This window comes from Piliocolobus tephrosceles, chromosome 1 (assembly GCF_002776525.5).
Source record: "Piliocolobus tephrosceles isolate RC106 chromosome 1, ASM277652v3, whole genome shotgun sequence".
NCBI lineage: Eukaryota > Metazoa > Chordata > Mammalia > Primates > Cercopithecidae > Piliocolobus > Piliocolobus tephrosceles.
Window position 1 is genome coordinate 175,716,140 of NC_045434.1, and position 19,661 is coordinate 175,735,800.

At 52.3% G+C, this 19,661-nt stretch overlaps 1 protein-coding gene across 2 annotated transcripts in view; it reads right to left on the reverse strand.

Annotated features, from left to right (window-relative positions):
- Positions 1-6,103: 6,103 nt before the first annotated feature.
- DMBX1 (diencephalon/mesencephalon homeobox 1) overlaps positions 6,104-19,661 on the reverse strand; it is a 59,223-nt gene continuing 45,665 nt past the window's right edge. The window contains exons 3-6 of one of the 2 annotated variants that reach the window (XM_031934154.1): positions 15,323-15,488; positions 11,631-11,809; positions 11,002-11,350; positions 6,104-10,256 (exon numbers count right to left, since the gene is read on the reverse strand). In XM_031934154.1, coding sequence (XP_031790014.1) covers positions 9,805-10,256; positions 11,002-11,350; positions 11,631-11,809; positions 15,323-15,476 — 1,134 coding nt within the window. In that variant the 5' untranslated portion in view covers positions 15,477-15,488 and the 3' untranslated portion in view covers positions 6,104-9,804. The remainder of the gene's footprint in view (positions 10,257-11,001; positions 11,351-11,630; positions 11,810-15,322; positions 15,489-19,661) is intronic. The other variant, XM_023221602.1, reaches the window with a different exon arrangement.

Genomic DNA, 19,661 nt, shown 5'->3' on the forward strand with positions numbered 1-19,661 from the left:
AAATGGTCCACAGTGAGTTAGTGCTAGAAATGAAACTGACTGACTTGGCACCAGTCACAGGCTGAGCCAGCCCGGCCCCAAACTGAGTCCTACCACGGCCCATTCTGAGCTCCAGCTCTGACCTCTATTTGAGCTGTGTCTTGCCCTAGATTGATCCTGAATCTAGCCTCAGATTGCCTCTCCTGTTAGCCATGAGCCCTTCGAGGTCAAAGACATGTGCACTTCTCATCACCCCTGCTCCTTTACGTGGATATACGTGTGATTATTTGAGTAATCTCCATTTTATCCACTAGACTATATATAGGGCCGGGAACCGAGTCTATTTTTGTTTAGCGGCACTTATCATAATGTAATAAGAGCAATAATAACAAGCAAGTATTGGCCGGGCGTCGTGGCTCATGCCTGTAATCCCAGCACTTTGGGAGGCCAAGGCGGGTGAATGACTTGAGCTCAGGAGCTAGAGACCAGCTTGGGCAACACAGTGAGACCTCATCTCAAATAATAAAAATAAAAACAAATTAAAAAAAAAAAAACAAGCAAGTATTGAGCATTTACTAAATGCCAAAATTGTGCTAAGTGTTGTACAGATGTTATCTTTCATTCCTCACAAAGAACCCTGAAGTAGGCATTACCATTCACCCCACTTTACCAAGGAGAATACTGAGCCCCAGGGTAACACTAGGAGGAGGCATATAGACAGACAATATGCTCTTGGTAGTTCCCTCCACCCCTCACACTCAGTTGCCTGGTGAGGAATGGGGTGGAGAGGGAAACCTCGGCTGGAAGAGGAAGTGGAGGCCCTTGGGCAGGTGGGAGAAGCGAGGGCTTTCTGGAGGCCTTGGGTTTCTGAAGCCACAGAAGGGCCAGTGACTTAGCTGAAAGAGATGGGGTGGGCCGGGCATGGTGGCTCACACCTGTAATCCCAGCACTTGGGGAGGCTGAGGCAGGCAGATCACCTGAGGTCAGGAGTTCGAGACCAGCCTGGCCAACATGGTGAAACCCCATCTCTACTAAAAATACAAAAAAATTAGCCAGGTGTGGTGGTGGGCACCTGTAATCTCAGCTACTTGGGAGGCTGAGGCAGGAGAATTGCTAGAACCCAGGAAGCGGAGGTTGCAGTGAGCCGATATCACACCATTTCACTCCAGCCTGGGTGACAAGTACAAAACTCCGTCTCAAAACTCCGTACATACATACATAGATACATAAATAGAGATGGGGTGCGAGTAAGACCAGCTATATATTTCATGGGGTCCAGGGCAAAATAAACATGCAGGGCCCCTTGCTTAAAAAGTAAAGACTTCAAGATGGTGACATCAGAACATCATGGGGCCCTCTGAGCCCAGGGCCCTGTGTGACTGCATGGGTCACAAGCTCATGAGGTAGCTGCAGGAGGGAGCATGCTGTGAGGAAGTGGGCTCAAGGCGGCCCCTTGGGGTGGATGTGTGGGTTGGTGCACATGGGTGTTCACATGGCAACTGGGACCAGCATCTCACTCTCATGTGGGCATTTGGGTGGCATCTTCCACAAGCATGGGGCAGCCGCCACCAAGTCTCTGTGGGCACCAAGCCAGCAGTGTGGCTCAGGAGACCATCTGTAGAGGGGATCTGGTGCCACTGAGCATTCAGGGGGCTGTCTGGAGTGTGAGCAAGCCGGGGAGAATGCATGTCTGGGGGTGGAGCAGGTGTGTGGAGCATCAGGTGACAGAGCGTGGCTGTATGTCTGCCGGTTTGCAGTAGGTCTGTGTACACTGGCACGAGAGACAGGGAGACAGACACCCTGGGATTGTGTGGTCCAGTGCAGAAGTCAACATGTCCCAGGGGTGTGAGAGGATGTGTGTGTGCGTGTGTGCTGTGAATGTGTGGGGAATGTTTGTGAGAGACTGTCAGTGTGTAGGGTTGTGTATGCCTATTCCCACATGCCTTCCTGGGTGCTGGCCCTGCTGCTTTCCCTATTGTGAGGGGCTCCCAGGTGAAGACCTCTCCAACGTGCTCCAGCCCAGCCCCCAGGCCTTTGTGGGGCCAGTTCCCCTCTCAGAGTGACATTCTTGCCTGCTGTGGAGTGGGCAGCCCGGCAGAGCTGCCTCCTAGGCTGCTGGGGTGATCCTGGGCCAGTGGTGTCAGGTTCCCAGTGCTGAGCCCTCCCTCTGCAACCCTCTGAGGGCCTTTGTTGGAAGTTCAGACACACTTGTCAGGGGGGCGGGCAGAAGGCCACCTCCTAATCGGCTTTCCCAGAAGCTAAAGGAGAATGAGTGATGGGGGCGAAGGGCTCCAGCCCAGAGTAGCTCTGTGGGAAAGAGATGAGGGAGGTGCCTAGCCCTAAAGGGGTCCATGCCCCAGACCCTCTCAGCAGGGGCCCCTTCCCCGAGAACCCCTAAGGAACCAGACCCCTGAGCTGCAAGAACACTGCGGCCAAGGCCTAAGAGAAAGGGGAATTACCCGGTGCCGTGGCTCAGCCAGGCGGTGGCTCAGGCCTGTAATCCCAGCACTTTGGGAAGCCAAGGCAGGTGGATCACCCGAGGTCAAGAGTACGAGACCAGCCTGGCCAACACGGTGAAACCCCATCTCTACTAAAAATACAAAAAATTAGCCAGGAGTGGTGGTCAGTGCCTGTAGTCCCAGCAACTGGGGAGGCTGAGGCAGGAGAATCCCTTGAACCTGGGAGGTGGAGGTTGCAGTGAGCTGAGACCGCATCATTGCACTCCAGCCTGGGCAGCAAGAACAAAATTCCACCTCAAAAAAAAAAAAAAAAAAAAAAAAGAGAGAGAGAGAGAATGGGGAATTGGGGAATTTGGAGAGAAGCTTCAGGGAGCCCCCAGCCTTTCCCATTTCCCCCACCATGGGCTATCTGAGCACCAACGGCATGCTGGGCCCAGAACTGCTCAGCTTCTCAGCCTCCCCAGTGCCTTCTCCTCTTTACCTCCTCTGAGCCACCCAGGAAGCAGGCTGGACCTGGTTAAAGATTCCTATTCAACAGAAGAGGAAACTGCAGACCAAAGAGGGGTAGTTATTTGCCCTCAGTAAACAGCAAGCCAGGCTTAGCTCATCCTGGCTTCACCAGTAGCTTCCTCTTCTCTTTGTAGTCAGCGTTTCCCTGAGGTCCCATCCTCTGCTTCTCTCTGTGTAATCTCATTTAGCAATGTGGCTTCATTCACCATCTCCCTGTGACAACCATCAAGGCTAAGAGCATGGATTCTGAGGCCAGCCAGGTTCATCCCTTGGTTGGCCTGTGACTAGCTATGTGGCCCTGGGCATGTTATTTAACCACTCCATGCCTCAGTTTTCCCATCTGTAAATGAGGATAGTAATAGTACCTACCTCATAGAGTTGTGTAAGGATTAAGTGACTTCTTTTTATTAATATTATTAACTATTTTTTGAGACAGAGTCTCACTCTGTTGCCCAGGCTGGAGTGCAGTGGTGGGATCTCAGCTCACTGCAACCTCCACCTCCTGGGTTCAAGCAATTCTTCTGCCTCAGTCTCCCGAGTAGCTGGGAATACAGGTGCCTGCCACCATGCCTGGCTAATTTGTGTATTTTTAATAGAGTCAGGGTTTCATCATATTGGCCAGGCTGGTCTCGAACTCCTGACCTCATGATCTGCCCACCTCGGCCTCCCAAAGTGCTGGGATTACAGGAGTGAGCCACCATGCCCAACCAAGAGACTTCTTATGTGTAAGGTGCCAGGCACAGAGAAAGTGTGTCAGCAGCAGAGACAGACCCTATCTCTTCCCTTGAGTAAATCGAAGGCAAACAAGACTACCCTGAGCTCAGGATCATTTTCGGACACTCACTCCCCTCCAACAGAGTAGGGGTATCCATCTACCCTACTGCCTGGCCAGAGACTCGAAAGTACCCTTGATCCTCCCCATCCTGCTTAAAATCACCACAGCGATTTTCCTTCCGAAATCTCTCATCAATCAGACCCCTGCTCCCCACTCCCTCTCCTAGTCCAGATGGATGCCACCCTCCTCTCACCAGGACATGACGGATACTGGCCTCCTCTCTGATCTCCTGCCCCCAGCTCCTTCTCATGAGCCACCATGCAGCAAAAGTGGGGGTTACTAAAATACACATTGATCACCCCACTCCTTCACTGGGAATAGCTTCCAGTGCCTCCCACAGCCGTGGCCCTTGGGCTTGAGTCCAAGGTCCTTATTTCCCTCCTCATCCTCACCGGCTGGCGCCACCCCCACCATCCTCAAGCCCCACCCAGACAGGTCCCTTGTTCTTTCAGGGCTCAGGGCTTTGGCAAGCTGGCTCAGTCCTGCAGCTTTCTATGAGCTGTGCCTCTCCCAGGGCACCCTTCTCTTTGACTTCCTGATGAACACGACCCATGAGACTCAGGTCAAAAGTCTCCCTCCCAAGGGGCCTTTCTGATCTCCCTAGACTGAGCTAGGGGTCCTCTTCTGTGCTCCCAAACAGATATCCTTTTTTTTTTTTTTTTTTTTTGAGTTTATGAGACAGAGTCTTACTCTGTCGCCCAGGCTGGAGTGCAGTAGTGAAGTGGCTCACCGCAACCTGCGCCTCCCAGGTTCAAGCAATTCTCATGCTGCAGCCTCCTGAGTAGCCGAATAGCTGGGATTACAGGCCCACACCACCACGCCTGGCTAATGTTTGTTATTTTTAGTAGAGACAGGGTTTTGCCTTGTTGGCCTGGTTGGTCTCGAACTCCTGACCCACCTTGGCCTCCCAAAATGCTGGGATTACAGGCGTGAGCCACTGCGCCTGTCCCAAGGCCTCCATTTTTTGAACACCATCTCACCCTGTGTTATATTGTTTTCCTTACTCGTTTCTATGTAGCCAGCTCCCAGCACAGGCATAGGCATACAGCAGGTGCTCTGTATATGCTGAGTGCATGAGTGATTTGAACTGCAGTGTTACCAGGGTGCCCTTTACACCAGGGAAGGTGTGTCCCTTGGGGCTGAAGTACATAGGAGACAGTCAATGGCTCAGGCCAGGGGAGGGAGCAGTGGGAGATTTGAGGCAGATATTTGATCTCTCAGCCCCTCCCAGGGAGGCAGGGGACAAGGTGAAAGGGAGACGCTCCCGCCCTAATCCTCAGCCTGCTGGGGAGAGAGGAATGCGTCTGCTGGGTGGACCTGGGAAGAGGGGAGGTCAGGGCCTGCCCCGGGAAGCCTAGCAGATAGCTGCCTGCATACATTCAGACCTGCTGGGTTCTCCTACCAGGAAATCCACAGACAGAGGAGACTGTCACCTCCCCCAAATCTCAGCCAGGTGCGTGCACCACTTCTTCTGGCTCTCGGCCCTGCACAGACACTCTGGAGCACAGGGGAAGAAGGTGGAGCCAAAGCAGCCACGACTGAGTAGAGATCGCTTGTCTTCTTTTTCTTGAAAGGCAGCCGGAGGGACCAGGGTTTCACAGCAAGAACTTCCTGGCTGTGCATTTGTTCTGCACGTATTGTCTGTATGTACAGTCTCGCCGTCTATCTCGCGCTGTCTCTCCTGAGCATGGTGAATGTGCTCATACACACACAGATGCAAGCAGACACTTGGGAGTTCATAGCACAGGTTCTCAGACCTGCAGCTAGACTTGTAATAACACAGACACACCACAGCACACCGTGGCAGAAAGCCCTTCTTCATCCTCTGCTTGCTCACCTCTGAGGACAGAGCTCTTTCCACTGGAAAACAGCTCTGGCTGTAGATCCAAATGTCTCTACTTAGCACTCCCCTTTGGCCCTGGCTTACTTGCAGTTTTCCTCAGAATCCCCTGCCTCTCTGTCCTGCAGACCCATCCATCTCCCAGGCTACCCTGAATACTCCCAGGCATTGCTTGTCCTGGGTGTCCCATGTCCCAGGTTACTCTGCCACGTGTGTTTGGGTGAGGTCCAAACAGCCTAGAGAAGATGGAACCCTCCCCCATTTTCTGCTCCCCTGCAGCCCCTCCAGAGTGGCAACCTGGCTGCAGATTAGTAAGGGTCACAGAGAGAGCTACACAGTCAGCGTGACAATGGCCAATAGTGCGGTAGGTCCGCCTCCATCCCCACTGGCCATGGCATCAGAGGGGCAGTGAACAGACCTGGAGACACTGCCTGCTCGGGCTACTGCAGGCATCTCTGGGAGTGAACATGGACTGAGGTCTGAGCTGCTGGGTTCTCTTTTATTCGCCAAGACAAAGAACAGGTCACAACATCACAGGGAATAAGACTGACAGAAGAACAGATACACAGAGTGTCATGCTGCACTACACAGGGGGCAGGCGAGGGAACAGGCAGGGGTGAATTAAGTCTTGTTATTTTCAACTAACAGAATAAATAAATACAGTACACAGTGTTTTTGCCATGGGCTGGCACAACCTCTAAGCACAAATGGTCACAAAACAGCCGGTTGGGAAAGCAGTCTGTAGAGCCCACCAGCCTTGGAGTTGGGGTGGGGACCCAAGCCCCTGGACCGTGCTCTGGGGGAGTGAGGAAGCAGGGAAAGGGAGACTCAGACAGGAGGGAGAGGCCAGGCATGAGGCATTCTGGAAGGGACAGTCAGAGCTTGAGCCTCTGGCTTTCAGGCCCAGGTTGGCCCAGCAGGCCTGGGAGGGGCTCCAGTATCAGGTGAGGTGGGCCTGTACCCTCTGCCCACCAGAAGGGATGCACGGTGCCGCTTACAAGCGTGCTCGGAGGAGACGCACGGTACCGCTTACCAGCATGCTTGGAGGAGACACAGGTGTGCTCTCCTCTTGCTCTCTAGCTGCTTTCAGTACCCAAGGCTGGTGCCCTAAACTTGAGATCCCTCCGAGGGCAGGGACTGCAGGTACCTTCCCTGCCTTCTCTGGGTTTGTAGATTTGGGTCAATTGAATGGGACAAGTGTCAACAAACACCTGAGGGAAACTGGGCTGCTCCAAAGGTGGGCCTGCCTCCGGCCGTGACAGAACATCACCCCTTAGGAGATCAGGGGAGGCTTCCTGGAGGAGGCAGTGATATCTAGGGCTGTTGGATTCCAAGGCCTACTGACAATCACTTGTACCCAGGAACTGACAAAAAGCTTTGGCCTAAAAGCAGCTAGGAAGCTTCCCATACCTATCCAGATGATTATTTTTTGTTTTAGAAACGGAACTTCCTGGGGCTAATCCCAGAGAACAGTTGATGGGCCCCCTCCCAAACCAAAAACCTCCTCTGTCACTCCTGGAATCTGCCAACCTCCCACAGCGCTGCCTAAGTCTCTCCTCTGATGCCCTCATGGCTGGTGGATTCCTCTTCCAAACTCCAGACCCCAGCAAGACACCTGAGGATTTGGAAACCCTCAACTGCCTGTCTTGCTGCTTGCCACATGTAGGTGAGGTCTTTAACCTGGATTCCAGGCCCCTTAGCCCCACCTCTCGTGAAGTCAGCCACCCCCTCCCCATGGTCTACTGAGTCTCATCTCTGTTGCTTTGTTCAAACGGTTCTCCTGGCCTGGACTACCATCTCCCTCACTTTTTATCCTGTGCAAAGCCTTCTCCATCTGCCCCAGCCTAGGCTGACCCCCTCAAGGGTGATGAGCTTTGACTTCTCTGCAAACCGATCCTACCAGGACACCAACAGAACCTCTCTCTTCCCACTGGGAGAGGAGACAAGCCTTAGCAATCTTTACCCTGGCTTTCAGATCAACTTCTTTAAGCAGGGGTTGAAGTGTTCAATAGTGAGCCACCAAGAGTTGGGGAGCGTGAGCAAGAATCCATCTAAGCCATCCCCTCCCACTGCCCAGAGGCCCTGAGACCATGCAAAGGTATGAAAATGTGGTGACCCCAGAGTCTGGCACTGGAACTCCAGACCAAATCCAGATTGTCTGAACTAGAGGGGACCCATTATGCTTATGGGGAAACTGAGGCAGTGTCTACAGAAAGGCTTGTGTGTACAACACCCCTTGCTCCACAGCAAGGCAATGGTAACTTCCTACTTCATACATTGTGCTTGTGAGAACCTTCTGTTGTCAATTTAACTAAAAACTTCTGTCCTGCAAGGTTGTGAGCAAAAATGCAGAATGTAGAGCTGGCTAGGACCTTACAGGCCATCTAACCCAGACAGGGAAACAGACCCAGAAAGGCTACATGCTTGCCCAAAGTCACACAGCACTTTTTTTTTTTTTTTTTTTTTTTGAGATGGAGTCTCACTCTGTTGCCCAGGCTGGAGGGCAGTGGTATGACCTCAGCTCACTACAACCTCCACCTCCCAGGTTCCAGCAATCCTCCCACCTCAGCCTCCCAAGTAGCTGGGATTACAGGCACATGCCACCAGGCCCGGCTAATTTGTGTATTATTATTAGTTTCACATGTTGGCCAGGCTGGTCTTGAACTCCTGACCTCAGGTGATTGCCCGCCTCGGCCTCCCAAAGTGCTGGGATTACAGGTGTGAGCCACTGTGCCCAGCCGGTCACACAGCTTTGAAAGGGAGTTTGCTGAGCTGGGTTTCCTGGCTATGAACACTAACACAGTTTTCCATTCCAGTGACTAGTTGGAGAGAAGCCCTTACTTCCATAATCGGCTCTGGGACAGGAAGCCTACAGAAGCCTGAGCCTATGTGGTGCTAAATGCTTTGCACGCACTGTGCTCAGGAGCAGAGTTCAACCTTCACTCCTGGTCAGCCGTACTCCTGCCATGCACGGTACCTGCTGAACGGGGAGGCTGGGCTTGTGGGAGAGGAGCACCAGTCCTGCTGTGTCTGAGAGCACCTCTTCCCCTGCTGCCGCTCGCCAACCAGGGAAGTCTCACCAAAGAGAGCTCTAGAGCCCTGTGGTCAGTCCTGGCTGAACTCGGACACCAGGCCTCTGTCTTTGGAGGACTTACAGGCAGGAATGCTGGCCATTCTACTGCCTTCCCAGCCTGGCTACTGCCTCCTTAATCTTGGGGATGAGGACATCAAAACTGAGAAGACAGAAGAGAAAGTAATTCATGACACCTTCTAGATGCCAGCCTGGGCAAGGGTGGGAGTGGAGCCAGTGCTACCTCCTGCCTGCAGTTCCAGATCCCCTGGGTCTCCAGCTAGGGCCTTGTTGCTTCTATTTGGCATGGAAAGGAACAGCTTCCCAGAGAGGCCGCAGGTGCAGGGAGGAGACAGGCAGGCAGGGCAGAAGGGAGGGAGTAGAAGGAGAGCAACGGGAAGCAGCAAAATTACTAAAACCAAAACCAGCCACAACCCCAAACAAAATATAGCTCAAGAACTGACGATACCAACACAGCCAGCACCAAAGGAAGAAACCAGGGGCAGCAGGAGAGACAGGGAGAGAGACCAAGGGTGGAGAATACAGAGGCTGGGCCGAGACGGGGGCAGGGATCAGGACAGAGACAGGAAGAGGGAGATCAAGGGAAGAAGGAAGGAGAGAGGAGAAAGAGAAGGTATGGCTGGAGTAAGCCGCGGAGGCTGCAGGGAGGGGTGGCAGGGAAGAAGAGATGGGAGTGGGGCAGGGGCTTGGGGCAGGCAGTTGCCTGAAAATATAGCTTTATATATTTATATTTATATCTCACATTCCACACATAGACTTACTAAGGGGCAGAAGGGGAGGGAGAAAAGGGAGGAGGCGGTATTGAGATGGGGGTCTAGCCAGGGAGAGCCTCTCACTTCCCCGAGGGAAGCTTGGGGCACCCCAGCCCCTGACCTCCTCCCTATTCGGCCTTCATGGGGTCCAGGCAGGGCCATGCAGAGGGTGTGTAGGTGTGGGCTTCACCTCAGGCTGGGGAAGCGGAGCAGGGAACAGGACACCAGGCCCTAGGATCCCTGTGCTCATGGAGTTAACTCCTCGAGAGCCACCTAGGGATAACCACAGGGCTAGGAGGGGACACCTAAGACCCCTGGCTGGGTTGGAGGCCAGACAGTCAGTTGGGCAGCGTATCGAGTCCCAGGGAGGCCGCGTGCTGCTTGGCCCGGAGCCGCAGGTTCTCGATGCTTGTGGTTTTACTGTTCAGGGTAGCTGATGCAGGAGCCAGGCCTGCTGGGGGTGCAGGCAGCAGAGGGGACCCCCACACACCCTGGTGGGCAGCAGCGGCTGCTGACAGGGACTGGTAGTAGGACTGGCAGTGCAGTGAGCCCAGCGGGGCCATGTTGACGCCCAGGTAGGGCACAGCAGCAGCCGCCGCGGCAGCAGCAGGGGCCGGACCCCCTACTTCGAAGGATGAGTAGTGCACCAGGTTGTTGGTGGCCGCCATGTGCTGGCGGAATTGCTCCTGCAGACGGAAGAGGCTCAGCGGGGACGAGGAATAGGAGTGGGAGGGGCCCAGGAGGCCACCCCCTGGGGCCGCAGGAGTGATGGTCAGGCTGCCTGGGGAATCTGCAAGCAGAGAACCCAAGAACAAAGCCCTCAGGACAAGGGCATTGGTCTGCCAGGAGAGGTGCACTCAGCCTTCTCAGCCCCTTGGCACTACAGACAAGACAGGCTTCGGCTGAAGCCACATCCATCCCATCTCAGTCAGGGCATCCCCTGAAGCAAGGGTCAGAATCCTAGGAGAAAGGGACCCAGGCTTCCTGGGAAAGCTCCAGGGACCCTGCCAAGGCCCCCATGTCTGGCTCTTTTTCTTTTCAAGGGCTGTAACTTCCCCCTCCCCCACGCTGCCCAGAGCTCCCATTCCTTCACTCCAACTTTCAGCTCACAGCCCCTGTACCCTCCCTGCTGGACTTAGGGTTTGTGTTTGAGATATGCCTCATGCCAGAGCTCTGTTCCTTCAGAAATGTGCTCGGAGTCTCTGCTGCACGTGGGAATCTCTGGTACTAATATGGTATGCACCGGGACATCCAATTGGTTGTTAAAATATTGGAATACTTACAAATGGTTGATAAATACTTTTTGCCCTGAGCTCCCGCCGTATCCCTCCCCTGCTACAGCCCGTCCCTCAGAACCCCCTGGACCTTCCCACGGCTCTGCAACTACAGGGTGAAGACCTGGCCCAGGCCTGCTGTGGTTAGTCCCTTCTGCTGGGCCATGCCCCTCAGGGGCAGTTGATTACTCGCCTCTGACTGGCTCCACATGCTCAGGGACCCCAGACCCCAGCCCTCCCATGGCATCCCTCAGACCTCACCTGCCTTGGGGCTGCCCCTCTTGCAGCCCAGCCCCTTGCTCTCAGCCCCAGGGCTCTTCTCAGTTTTGGGGTCCTCAGCCCCTGCCCGGGGGTCCTCCTCACGGTCCAGCTGATCCTCGGGGGCTGACTCACTGGCTGACTGCTCAGACAGACTCAGGTGAAGCTCAGCAGGGGGGTCGCTGCCAGGCAGGCGTGGGGGCTGGTCAGCGTCCAGCTGGGTGTCCGGAGTGGGGGCCTCTGCCTTGTCTTCCCCATGGGAGCCCTCAGCCTCCTTCTGCTTCTGGAGCTGTTCCTTTTGCAGGCTACGCTGCTTCTTCCGGAACTTGGCCCGGCGGTTCTTGAACCACACCTGAGGACAGGAAAGGAGCAGTCCAAGGTGGGCAAGAAAGAAGTAGGGTTGGTGTGGAGCAGGGTGCTCTGGGAGAGGATGTGTGTGATAACATCCCCCCACCGCTCTAGGGAACACACACCTTCCATCCCTTCCCAAACTCCCCTCCTATCACTGAAGGCTTTGATGGAGAGATCAGTTGCACCTTGGCACAGAGATGACATGCTGGCTCCTGGACAAGGGGCCAGACTGATGGGCTGGTGTTTGTCTGCAAGGCCTAGTTAGGAGAGTTGGGCCTTACCTGCACCCGGGCCTCAGGCAGGTTGGTGCACATGGCCAGCCTCTCACGCATCACCACATCTGGGTAGTGAGTCTTCTGGAAGGTCTTTTCCAGGGCCTCGAGCTGCTGAGCTGTGAACGCTGTGCGGCTGCGACGTTGTTTGCGGTGCTGGGAACCATAACGGGCCTCCAAGATGATGTCTTGAAATGTACAGCCGTTGGAGGGCAAGGAGAGGGGGCCCATTTAATTATGGGAAATAGCTTTAAATCTTATCCTGCTCTGACCCACTGTGGACACCCAGGCTGCTGCCACAGCTGGTCTTGATCCCTTGCCCTTAGAAATCACCCATCCCCTCTCCATGTGGCTGTGGGCTTTCAAGGTCTCTCCACCCCATTATGCACTCTCAGGACCACAGAAGTCTAACTCAACTCCACAAATGGCTGTCAGGCATGATTGAGGGGGGTCTTCGTTATTTGGCATTGGGAGTGGTAGGTGGGTATTGCCCTAAGATGGATACTATGAGTGTATTTTGAGACTCCATGATGCTAATAATCTGTAAGTCCATATCACACGAGTTCTAAAACCCTATAGCCCTTAGATTCTGAATACTAAGACTTCTTTAGCATCAGAGTACTGGTCCCTGCCCATGAGAAGCCAGGCTGGGCTGGTACCCATCTCAAGGTCTAGTCAAGGGAGGACTGACTAGGCAGACAGAATTTACCAGCACTTGATTCTCTGTCCTCTGCTTGTAAACCCCCTCATCCCAACTGGCCTAGAGTCTCTGATGGCAGGGACTGAGGCTCCTGCTCTTCTGTTTCCTGAAAGGAGACCTTGGCTAGGGGGTAAGAGCAGAGCAGGGAGGACGGGGGCGTCAGGGCTCACATCTCAGATAAGGCTTGTTGCCCTCAGTCTTGACCCTTGTGGCTGAGTCCCCAAAGACAGAAGGACAAAGAGACCAGGTTCCAACCACTGTGGGCTTGGAGGGGAGACAGCACTATGGACCATCCATTCCATCGTCCTGTCCATATGTCTGGTAACATGATAACCACCCAGGATAGGTGTCTGCATAGGGCCAGGGTCTGGCCTCCATCTTGGGGTCTAGCCTTCAGCCCTTTCGCTTGACTAGCCCCTGGAAGATAGACAGTAACCTCTCTCCTCACTGCCTCTCATCATGTCATAAGTGGATCCTGCCCTGTCTGTGCTGAAGGGAACTTGAGTAATCTCAGCCTCTGCAAAGGGACGCCAGAGTCCTTCCCCTGCCCTCCAAGGAATGAGAAGTCATCCACAACACCCTAAATAGGAAGAGGCAGCCTGGCACAGTGGCTCACGCCTATAATCCCAGCACTTTGGGCAGGTGGATCACCTGAGGTCAGGAGTTTGACCAGCCTGGCCAACATGGTGAAACACTGTCTTTCTACCAAAAATACAAAAAATTAGCTGGGCGTGGTGGTGGGCCCCTGTAATCCCAGCTACTCGGGAGGCTGAGGCAGGCGAATCGCTTGAACCGAGGAGGTGGAGGTTGCAGTGATCCAAGATGGCACCACTGCACTCCAGCCTGGGCAACAAGATCGAAACTCCATCCTTCTCTACTAAAAAAATACAAAAAACATACAAAAAAACTAGCTGGGCGAGGTGGCGGGCGCCTGTAGTCCTAGCTACTTGGGAGGCTGAGGCAGGAGAATGGCGTAAACCCGGGAGGCGGAGCTTGCAGTGAGCTGAGATCCGGCCATTGCACTCCAGCCTGGGCGACAGAGCGAGACTCCGTCTCAACAACAACAACAAAAAAAAAAAAAAGAAAGAAAGAAACTCCATCCCAAAAAGATAAAAAATAAAATAAAATAAAATAAAATAGCAAGAGGCAACTGGGTATCCAGGAAGCCCCAGACTTTGAGATACTTCTTCTTCAGTTTAAAAAGGGAGTCCTGAACCCCTCTCAGAAGGACCTTAATCCTAGGCCTGACTCAGCTCTGAGCTCATGCTGGTCATCCTGGGGCAGGGGAAGGAGTGGGGACTGCTCTGTCAGCCCCACCCTGGTTGGGGGAGGAGCAACAACTCAGCATCCTACTGCTGGCTCCAGGGACTGCAAGGGTGGCGGGGGTGGTGGGGGGCGTGTAGGTGTCACAGGGAAGCCAGGCTCTCTAAACCGTGGGCAGAGCCTCTGCTGGAAGGCAAGGCCTCCATACAAAGGCTCACCTGGAGTTCATGTCCTTCCTTCTTAAGAATTAGAGAGTTGGGGGGTGGGCTGAACACCCCAGTTCCTCTGCCTCCACCAGTGGACATGAGCCCCTGTCCCTGACACCTCTCTGTGCTCTGGTCCTTGGGTCCTGGAATACTGTCAGGAGCTGATGTCACCACGAGGTTGTGCACAGGACTGTATCCAACATCCCCACACTAGGAACTAATGCCTCCACACCGGTCGGGAGAAACTTATCCACTGAGTTCTGCCCAGAGGCCTGGCAGTGTCAAAAGAAGTAAGACTGGCCATGCCCTCCCTGCCAGGCCAGTGCTGCTACCCAGGTGGAGATCCCATCCCATTTCTGTGCCTTTGCTCATGTTGGCCTTTTTGAGGCCTGGTTCCTGCCCCTGTGGCCTTCAGAAAGCTCTCCCTGGCTACCCCAGCTGATCCTGCTGCTCTGAGCTGCCCCCGCATTTGACCCTGGACACCCTCCTGTTGTGCCCTCTCATGGGTCATGGGCACCCGTTCTCCCTAGGAGTTCCCTGAAGTTTTCTGAGGCCTGCCTGGCACAGGGCTGGGCCCATGTGGGTTTACCAGCTGCTCAAGGCTGGGCCTGGGACAGGATGGGTTGGGTGGCACCACTTCCCAGGAAATCAAACTCCTCATCTATGTCACTGAATCCTTTTCTCACCCACCGAGAGACAACAGTCAGTAGAACCAGGTGTGGGGGGACCAGGTTGCCGGTCCCTCATAGGCATATATGGGTACTTACCTTAGGCTTTGGGTAATAATGATCTCTGAGCACCTACCAGGCTCTGCTGAATACTTTGCATATGTTATCACAAATCACCTCCCAACCTCTCAACCTTTTTATAAAAGGAGAAACTGAGGCTCAGAGAAGAGAGCTGAGTGGGAAAGTCCCATGCTGATTTCAAGTCTAGGACTCCAAAGCTCGTATTTTTAGCCATGTTACGTTCCAACACCACTTGGCCCAGATTTAGCCTCTCTGAGTCTCCGTTTCCTTGTCCATAAAATGGAAATAGTAACCTCTCCACATGGGGATTGGATGATTTGATGCACACAGAAAGAGAGAGACTCCCACAGTGCCTAACTCACAGGTGATGTCAGAACATGGAAGCTGTTATTTACAATCCCTGTGCCTGAACTCTCCTTGCCTGAGCATTCCAGGCTCTTCCAGCTACTTCCCAGCCATAATACTCTGGACTAGTCCCTTACCCTCCTACCTCATTTCTTCTTCTGTGAGATAGGGCTAATGAATGCCTCCCTCACAGGACTGTTACGAGAATTTGAAAGCGTAAGGTAGCTCCAGCGCCCTGAACAGTGCTGGCAAACAAAAGGTGCTCTGGATATACACGCAGTTTTGAATTGACATCTCTCTGTGTTGTTAAGTGACCTGAGTCTTTTTGAGCTGCCTAGAACAAGCTTGGCCAGGGCTCTCTCTCCTCTTTGCCTTCCAGAGCCTCCTCCCCCAACCCCCACAGTCCTGTCCCCACAGTCCAGTCTGCAGGGCTCTTACCAGCCAGGCGCTCAGCCAATGTAAGCGCATGCACCGAAGGCCGGTAGTCGGGGGCGTGCTGGGCCTGCTGGGCTGCCTGCTGGTGCAGGTTGTACATGGCGCTGAGTGAGTTCATGGCGTGCAGCGAGTAGCCGTTCACCCCGTAGTGCTGCATGGCGGCATTCGCCTACAGACGGAAGACAGAGAGGGGACATGAGGCAGGCCTTTCAGACTCTGCCCTCAGGGAGACCCACCCCCAGTCCAGACCCTGAATGCCCACCTTCTGATGGGTCAGAAGCTCTCTCCATCGGAAAGGGGCCTGTCTTGCCCCTGGCTTACCATGTGGGGGTTCCTCCATCCACTCCTTCATTCACTCACTCATTCACTGATTCACTCAGCAGGGCCAGTGTGCGTTTAGGGCTCTGGGCTCTAGAGTTAGACTGCCCAGGGCAGGCTGAAACCTCAACTCCACCACTCAGGAGCTTTGTGGCTTTGGGCATGTCACTTAACTTCTCTGACCCACAGTTTCTCTATCTGCAACATGGGGTTAATGATAGTACCTATCTCATAGCTGCTGCAAGGATTCAGAGAAGCCTTTACAAAGGACTGGATCATAGTATGTGCTCAAAAGTGTTAGTCACTGTGATTTACAAATTCATTTGCTACTTCATGCAATCATCTCTTCTTTCAATTACTCAGGCACTTACTCATTTTTACCTTCATTGATTCACTCACACACTTATCACTTATTCAACCAATAATGGGGCCAAGACCAGAGCTAGATTCCCCACTGAGGCATTTGCTTCGAAATGAGATAAACCCGGGGCCGGGCATGGTGGCTCATGCTTGTAATCCCAACACTTTGGGAGGCCGAGGTGGGCGGATCACCTGAGGTCAGGAGTTCAAGACCAGCCTGGCCAACATGGTGAAACCTCGTCTCTACTAAAAATACAAAAATTAGCTGGGCATGGTGGCACATTCCTGTAATTCCAGCTACTTGGGAGGCTGAGGCAGGAGAATCGCTTGAACCTGGGAGGCGGAGGTTGCAGGCAGCCGAGATCGCACCACTGCACTCTAGCCTGGGCAACAGAGCGAGACCCTGTCTCCAGAAAAAAAAAAAAAAAAGAAATGAGATAAACCCTAAGGTCCTGCACAAACGTAAGAATACTGTTGTTATGTGTTGTTATGACTGTCATACATTCACTGCCATTACCTCCCTTTATTCTCACCATATCTCCAAGAAGCAAGCAGGCCAAGAATGATGAGCCCCAACTGCAGTTGAGTCTACTGAGGCTCAGAGAAAGAACAGTGACAAGTCAAAGCCACACAGCCAGTCCAGGGCCTGCCCCACTCCACATTTCTGCAACCTTATTCTGTCATGGCCAATTGTTCCAAGGAAATATTCCATTCATCAGAGAAGACATCCATCCTACCGAGATGGCTCCAGCCTCAGCAAGAGGCTGCCAAGGTCCCATCCAGACCCTCACCCACCTGCAGCAGTGTGAAATGTCATTTTTGGAATTGACTCCACATCTGGAGTCTCCCCAAAACATAAAAGTGTTTCCTATTTCCCAAGTGTGAGAGGTGAAAAGGGAAGGCTGGGGCAATGGTAGATCCGTTTGATAAAAGGAAGACATATGCAGGTATCTCAGCTCCTCACTGAAACAGACACAGGCTATACATAATCAAATACCCACAGCATACACACAAACACACACAGTTGCAGGCAAGCACACGCATGTTTCATGCAAAAATACACATACACAGACATTCTTGGCAAGGCATTCACAGAAGCCTCCCTATTCACAGACACAAACTGAATGTCTTTTCCCACAGTTCTACACACAGACATGCTCACAGATATCTATTCATGCAGCAGAGACATCTACACACAAACATTACACTCACACACATCCATTCGTATATTACACAAATTCATCCAACACATATTTTTTAAGCACCCACTTATTAAATACCAAAGTCCCTAACTTCGTGGAATTTACATTCCTGGATAGGGGGATGTATAACAATGAATAAAAATATATGTACTAATGTCAGACTGGAATACAGACTGAAGAAAAATAAGGCAGAGGAGGAGAATGACAAGAGGGAAAGGAGAGATTGTTTTAGAACATGTGGTCAGGACAGGGCTCTCCGACATTTGAGCAGAAACTTGAGTCAGTCATGTCGAGATCTCAGGAAAGGCTTTCCAGGCAGAAGGAACAGCAAGGACAAAGGCCCTGAGGCATGGACAAGCTTGTGTGTGTAGAACAGCAAGAAAACCCGGGTGGCTGGAGCACAGACGGAGGGAGCAGATGAAGGAGACAAGGTTGGAGGGAGAGGGGTCGCTAGCCAGAGGGCTCCACGACCCAGTGGAAATCCCATCTGGATTTTATCCTGAGTGTGATGGGAAGCCTCTGGAGCGTCTTGAGGGGAGTAACATAATATAATCTGGATTGTTTTGTTTTGTTTTGTTTATTTCTGAGACACGGTCTTGCTGTGTCTCCCAGACTGAAGTGCAGTGGTGCAATCTTGGCTCACCACAGCCTCAGTCTCTGGGGCTCAGGCAATTCTCCCATCTCAGCCTCCTGGGTGTGATGGGACTACAGGTGTGCACCATCATGCTGGGATTATTTATTTATTTATTTATTTATTTATTTATTTATTTATTTATTTATTTATTTTTAGAGACAGGGTCTCACTATGTTGCCCAGGCTGGTCTCAAACTCCTGGGTTCAAGCAATCCTCCTGCGTTGGCCTCCCAAAGTGCTGGAATTACAGGCGTGAACCACCACACCTGGCCTATGATTTGTTTTTAAAAGCTCATTTTGGCTGCTATATAGAGAACAAACTGCAGAGATGCAAGAAGAAAAGCGGAGAGACCAGGCCACTAGGACACCACAGAAGTCCAGGCTAGTGACCATGCTGCCTTCACTAGAGTGGGAGAGGTGCCGAAAATGGTCAGATTCTGGTAGTTTGAAGGTAGAATCAGCATGATTGCTGATAGCTTAGTTACAAGATGTGAGGAAAAGAGGGCAATAAAGAAAATAGGATAACTCAAGTTTCCATCCGGAACAGCAGAGTGAAGATGGGTCTTTTCCTAAATGAAGAGCATTGAGTTGGAGAAGTAGATCTGGGGAGGGAGAGAATGGAAACCAAGGTTTTGGGGGACATGGCAAGAATGACTGACATATGAATTCAACTTCCAAGTAAGCATATGTTGAATTGGCTGTTGGATATAGGAGTCTGGAGCTGAGGGCTAGATTTACAGATTTCTGAGTCAGCATTCACACATTAACTTCCTCCAATGACATTCCCTTGCAGAAGCCCACTCCACACACTATGACCAACCTCAAGGCAGAAAGCTAAGAGAAAAGAGTAATAGACATGGTGAGATGAAGAATTTACACCTCAGTATAACAGAATATACCATAAACAAAGCTAAAAGGCAAACAACAAATTTGGAAAAATATCTGTTATATACTGTATGTGACGTAGAAGAATTCATAAAAAATAAATAGCACAAATCAAATAAAAGGCTATATCCATAATATACAAAGAACTCTTACTTAGGAATAAAAAAATAAAGCTGAGTGCAGTAGCACACACCTGTAGTCCCAGCTACTCAGGAGGCTAAAGTGAGGGGATCACTTGAGCCCAGGAGTTTGAATTCAGCCTGGGCAACATAGCAAGACCCCATCTCTAAATGAATAAATAAATAAAAAGGTGATCACCTTAGTAAAAGATAGGCTAAGTAAATGAAGAAACAACTCATTAAAGAAGAAATACAAATAGCCAACCGACATGACAAAAAGCTCAGCCTTATTTACAACCAAAGAAAGAAAAAGGCTGGGCGCAGTGGCTTACGCCTATAATCCCAGCACTTTGAGATCACTTGAGGTCAGTGTTCAAGACCAGCCTGGCCAATATGGTGAAACCCCGCCTCTACTAATAAATACAAAATATTAGCCAGGTGTGGTGACCCACGCTTGTAATCCCAGCTACTCGGGAGGCTGGGGCAGGAGAATCACTTGAACCCGGGAGGTGGAGGTTGCAGAGACACGAGATCATATCACCGCACTTCAGCCTGGGCAACAGAGTGAAACGACGTCAAGAAAGAAAAGAAAGAGAAAGAGAGAAAGAAAGAAAGAGGGCCAGGCGCAGTGGCTCAAGCCTGTAATCCCAGCACTTTGGGAGGCCGAGACGGGTGGATCACAAGGTCAGGAGATCGAGACCATCCTGGCTAACACGGTGAAACCCCATCTCTACTAAAAAATACAAAAGAAAAAACTAGCCAGGCGAGGTGGCGGGCGCCTGTAGTCCCAGCTACTCGGGAGGCTGAGGCAGGAGAATGGCGTGA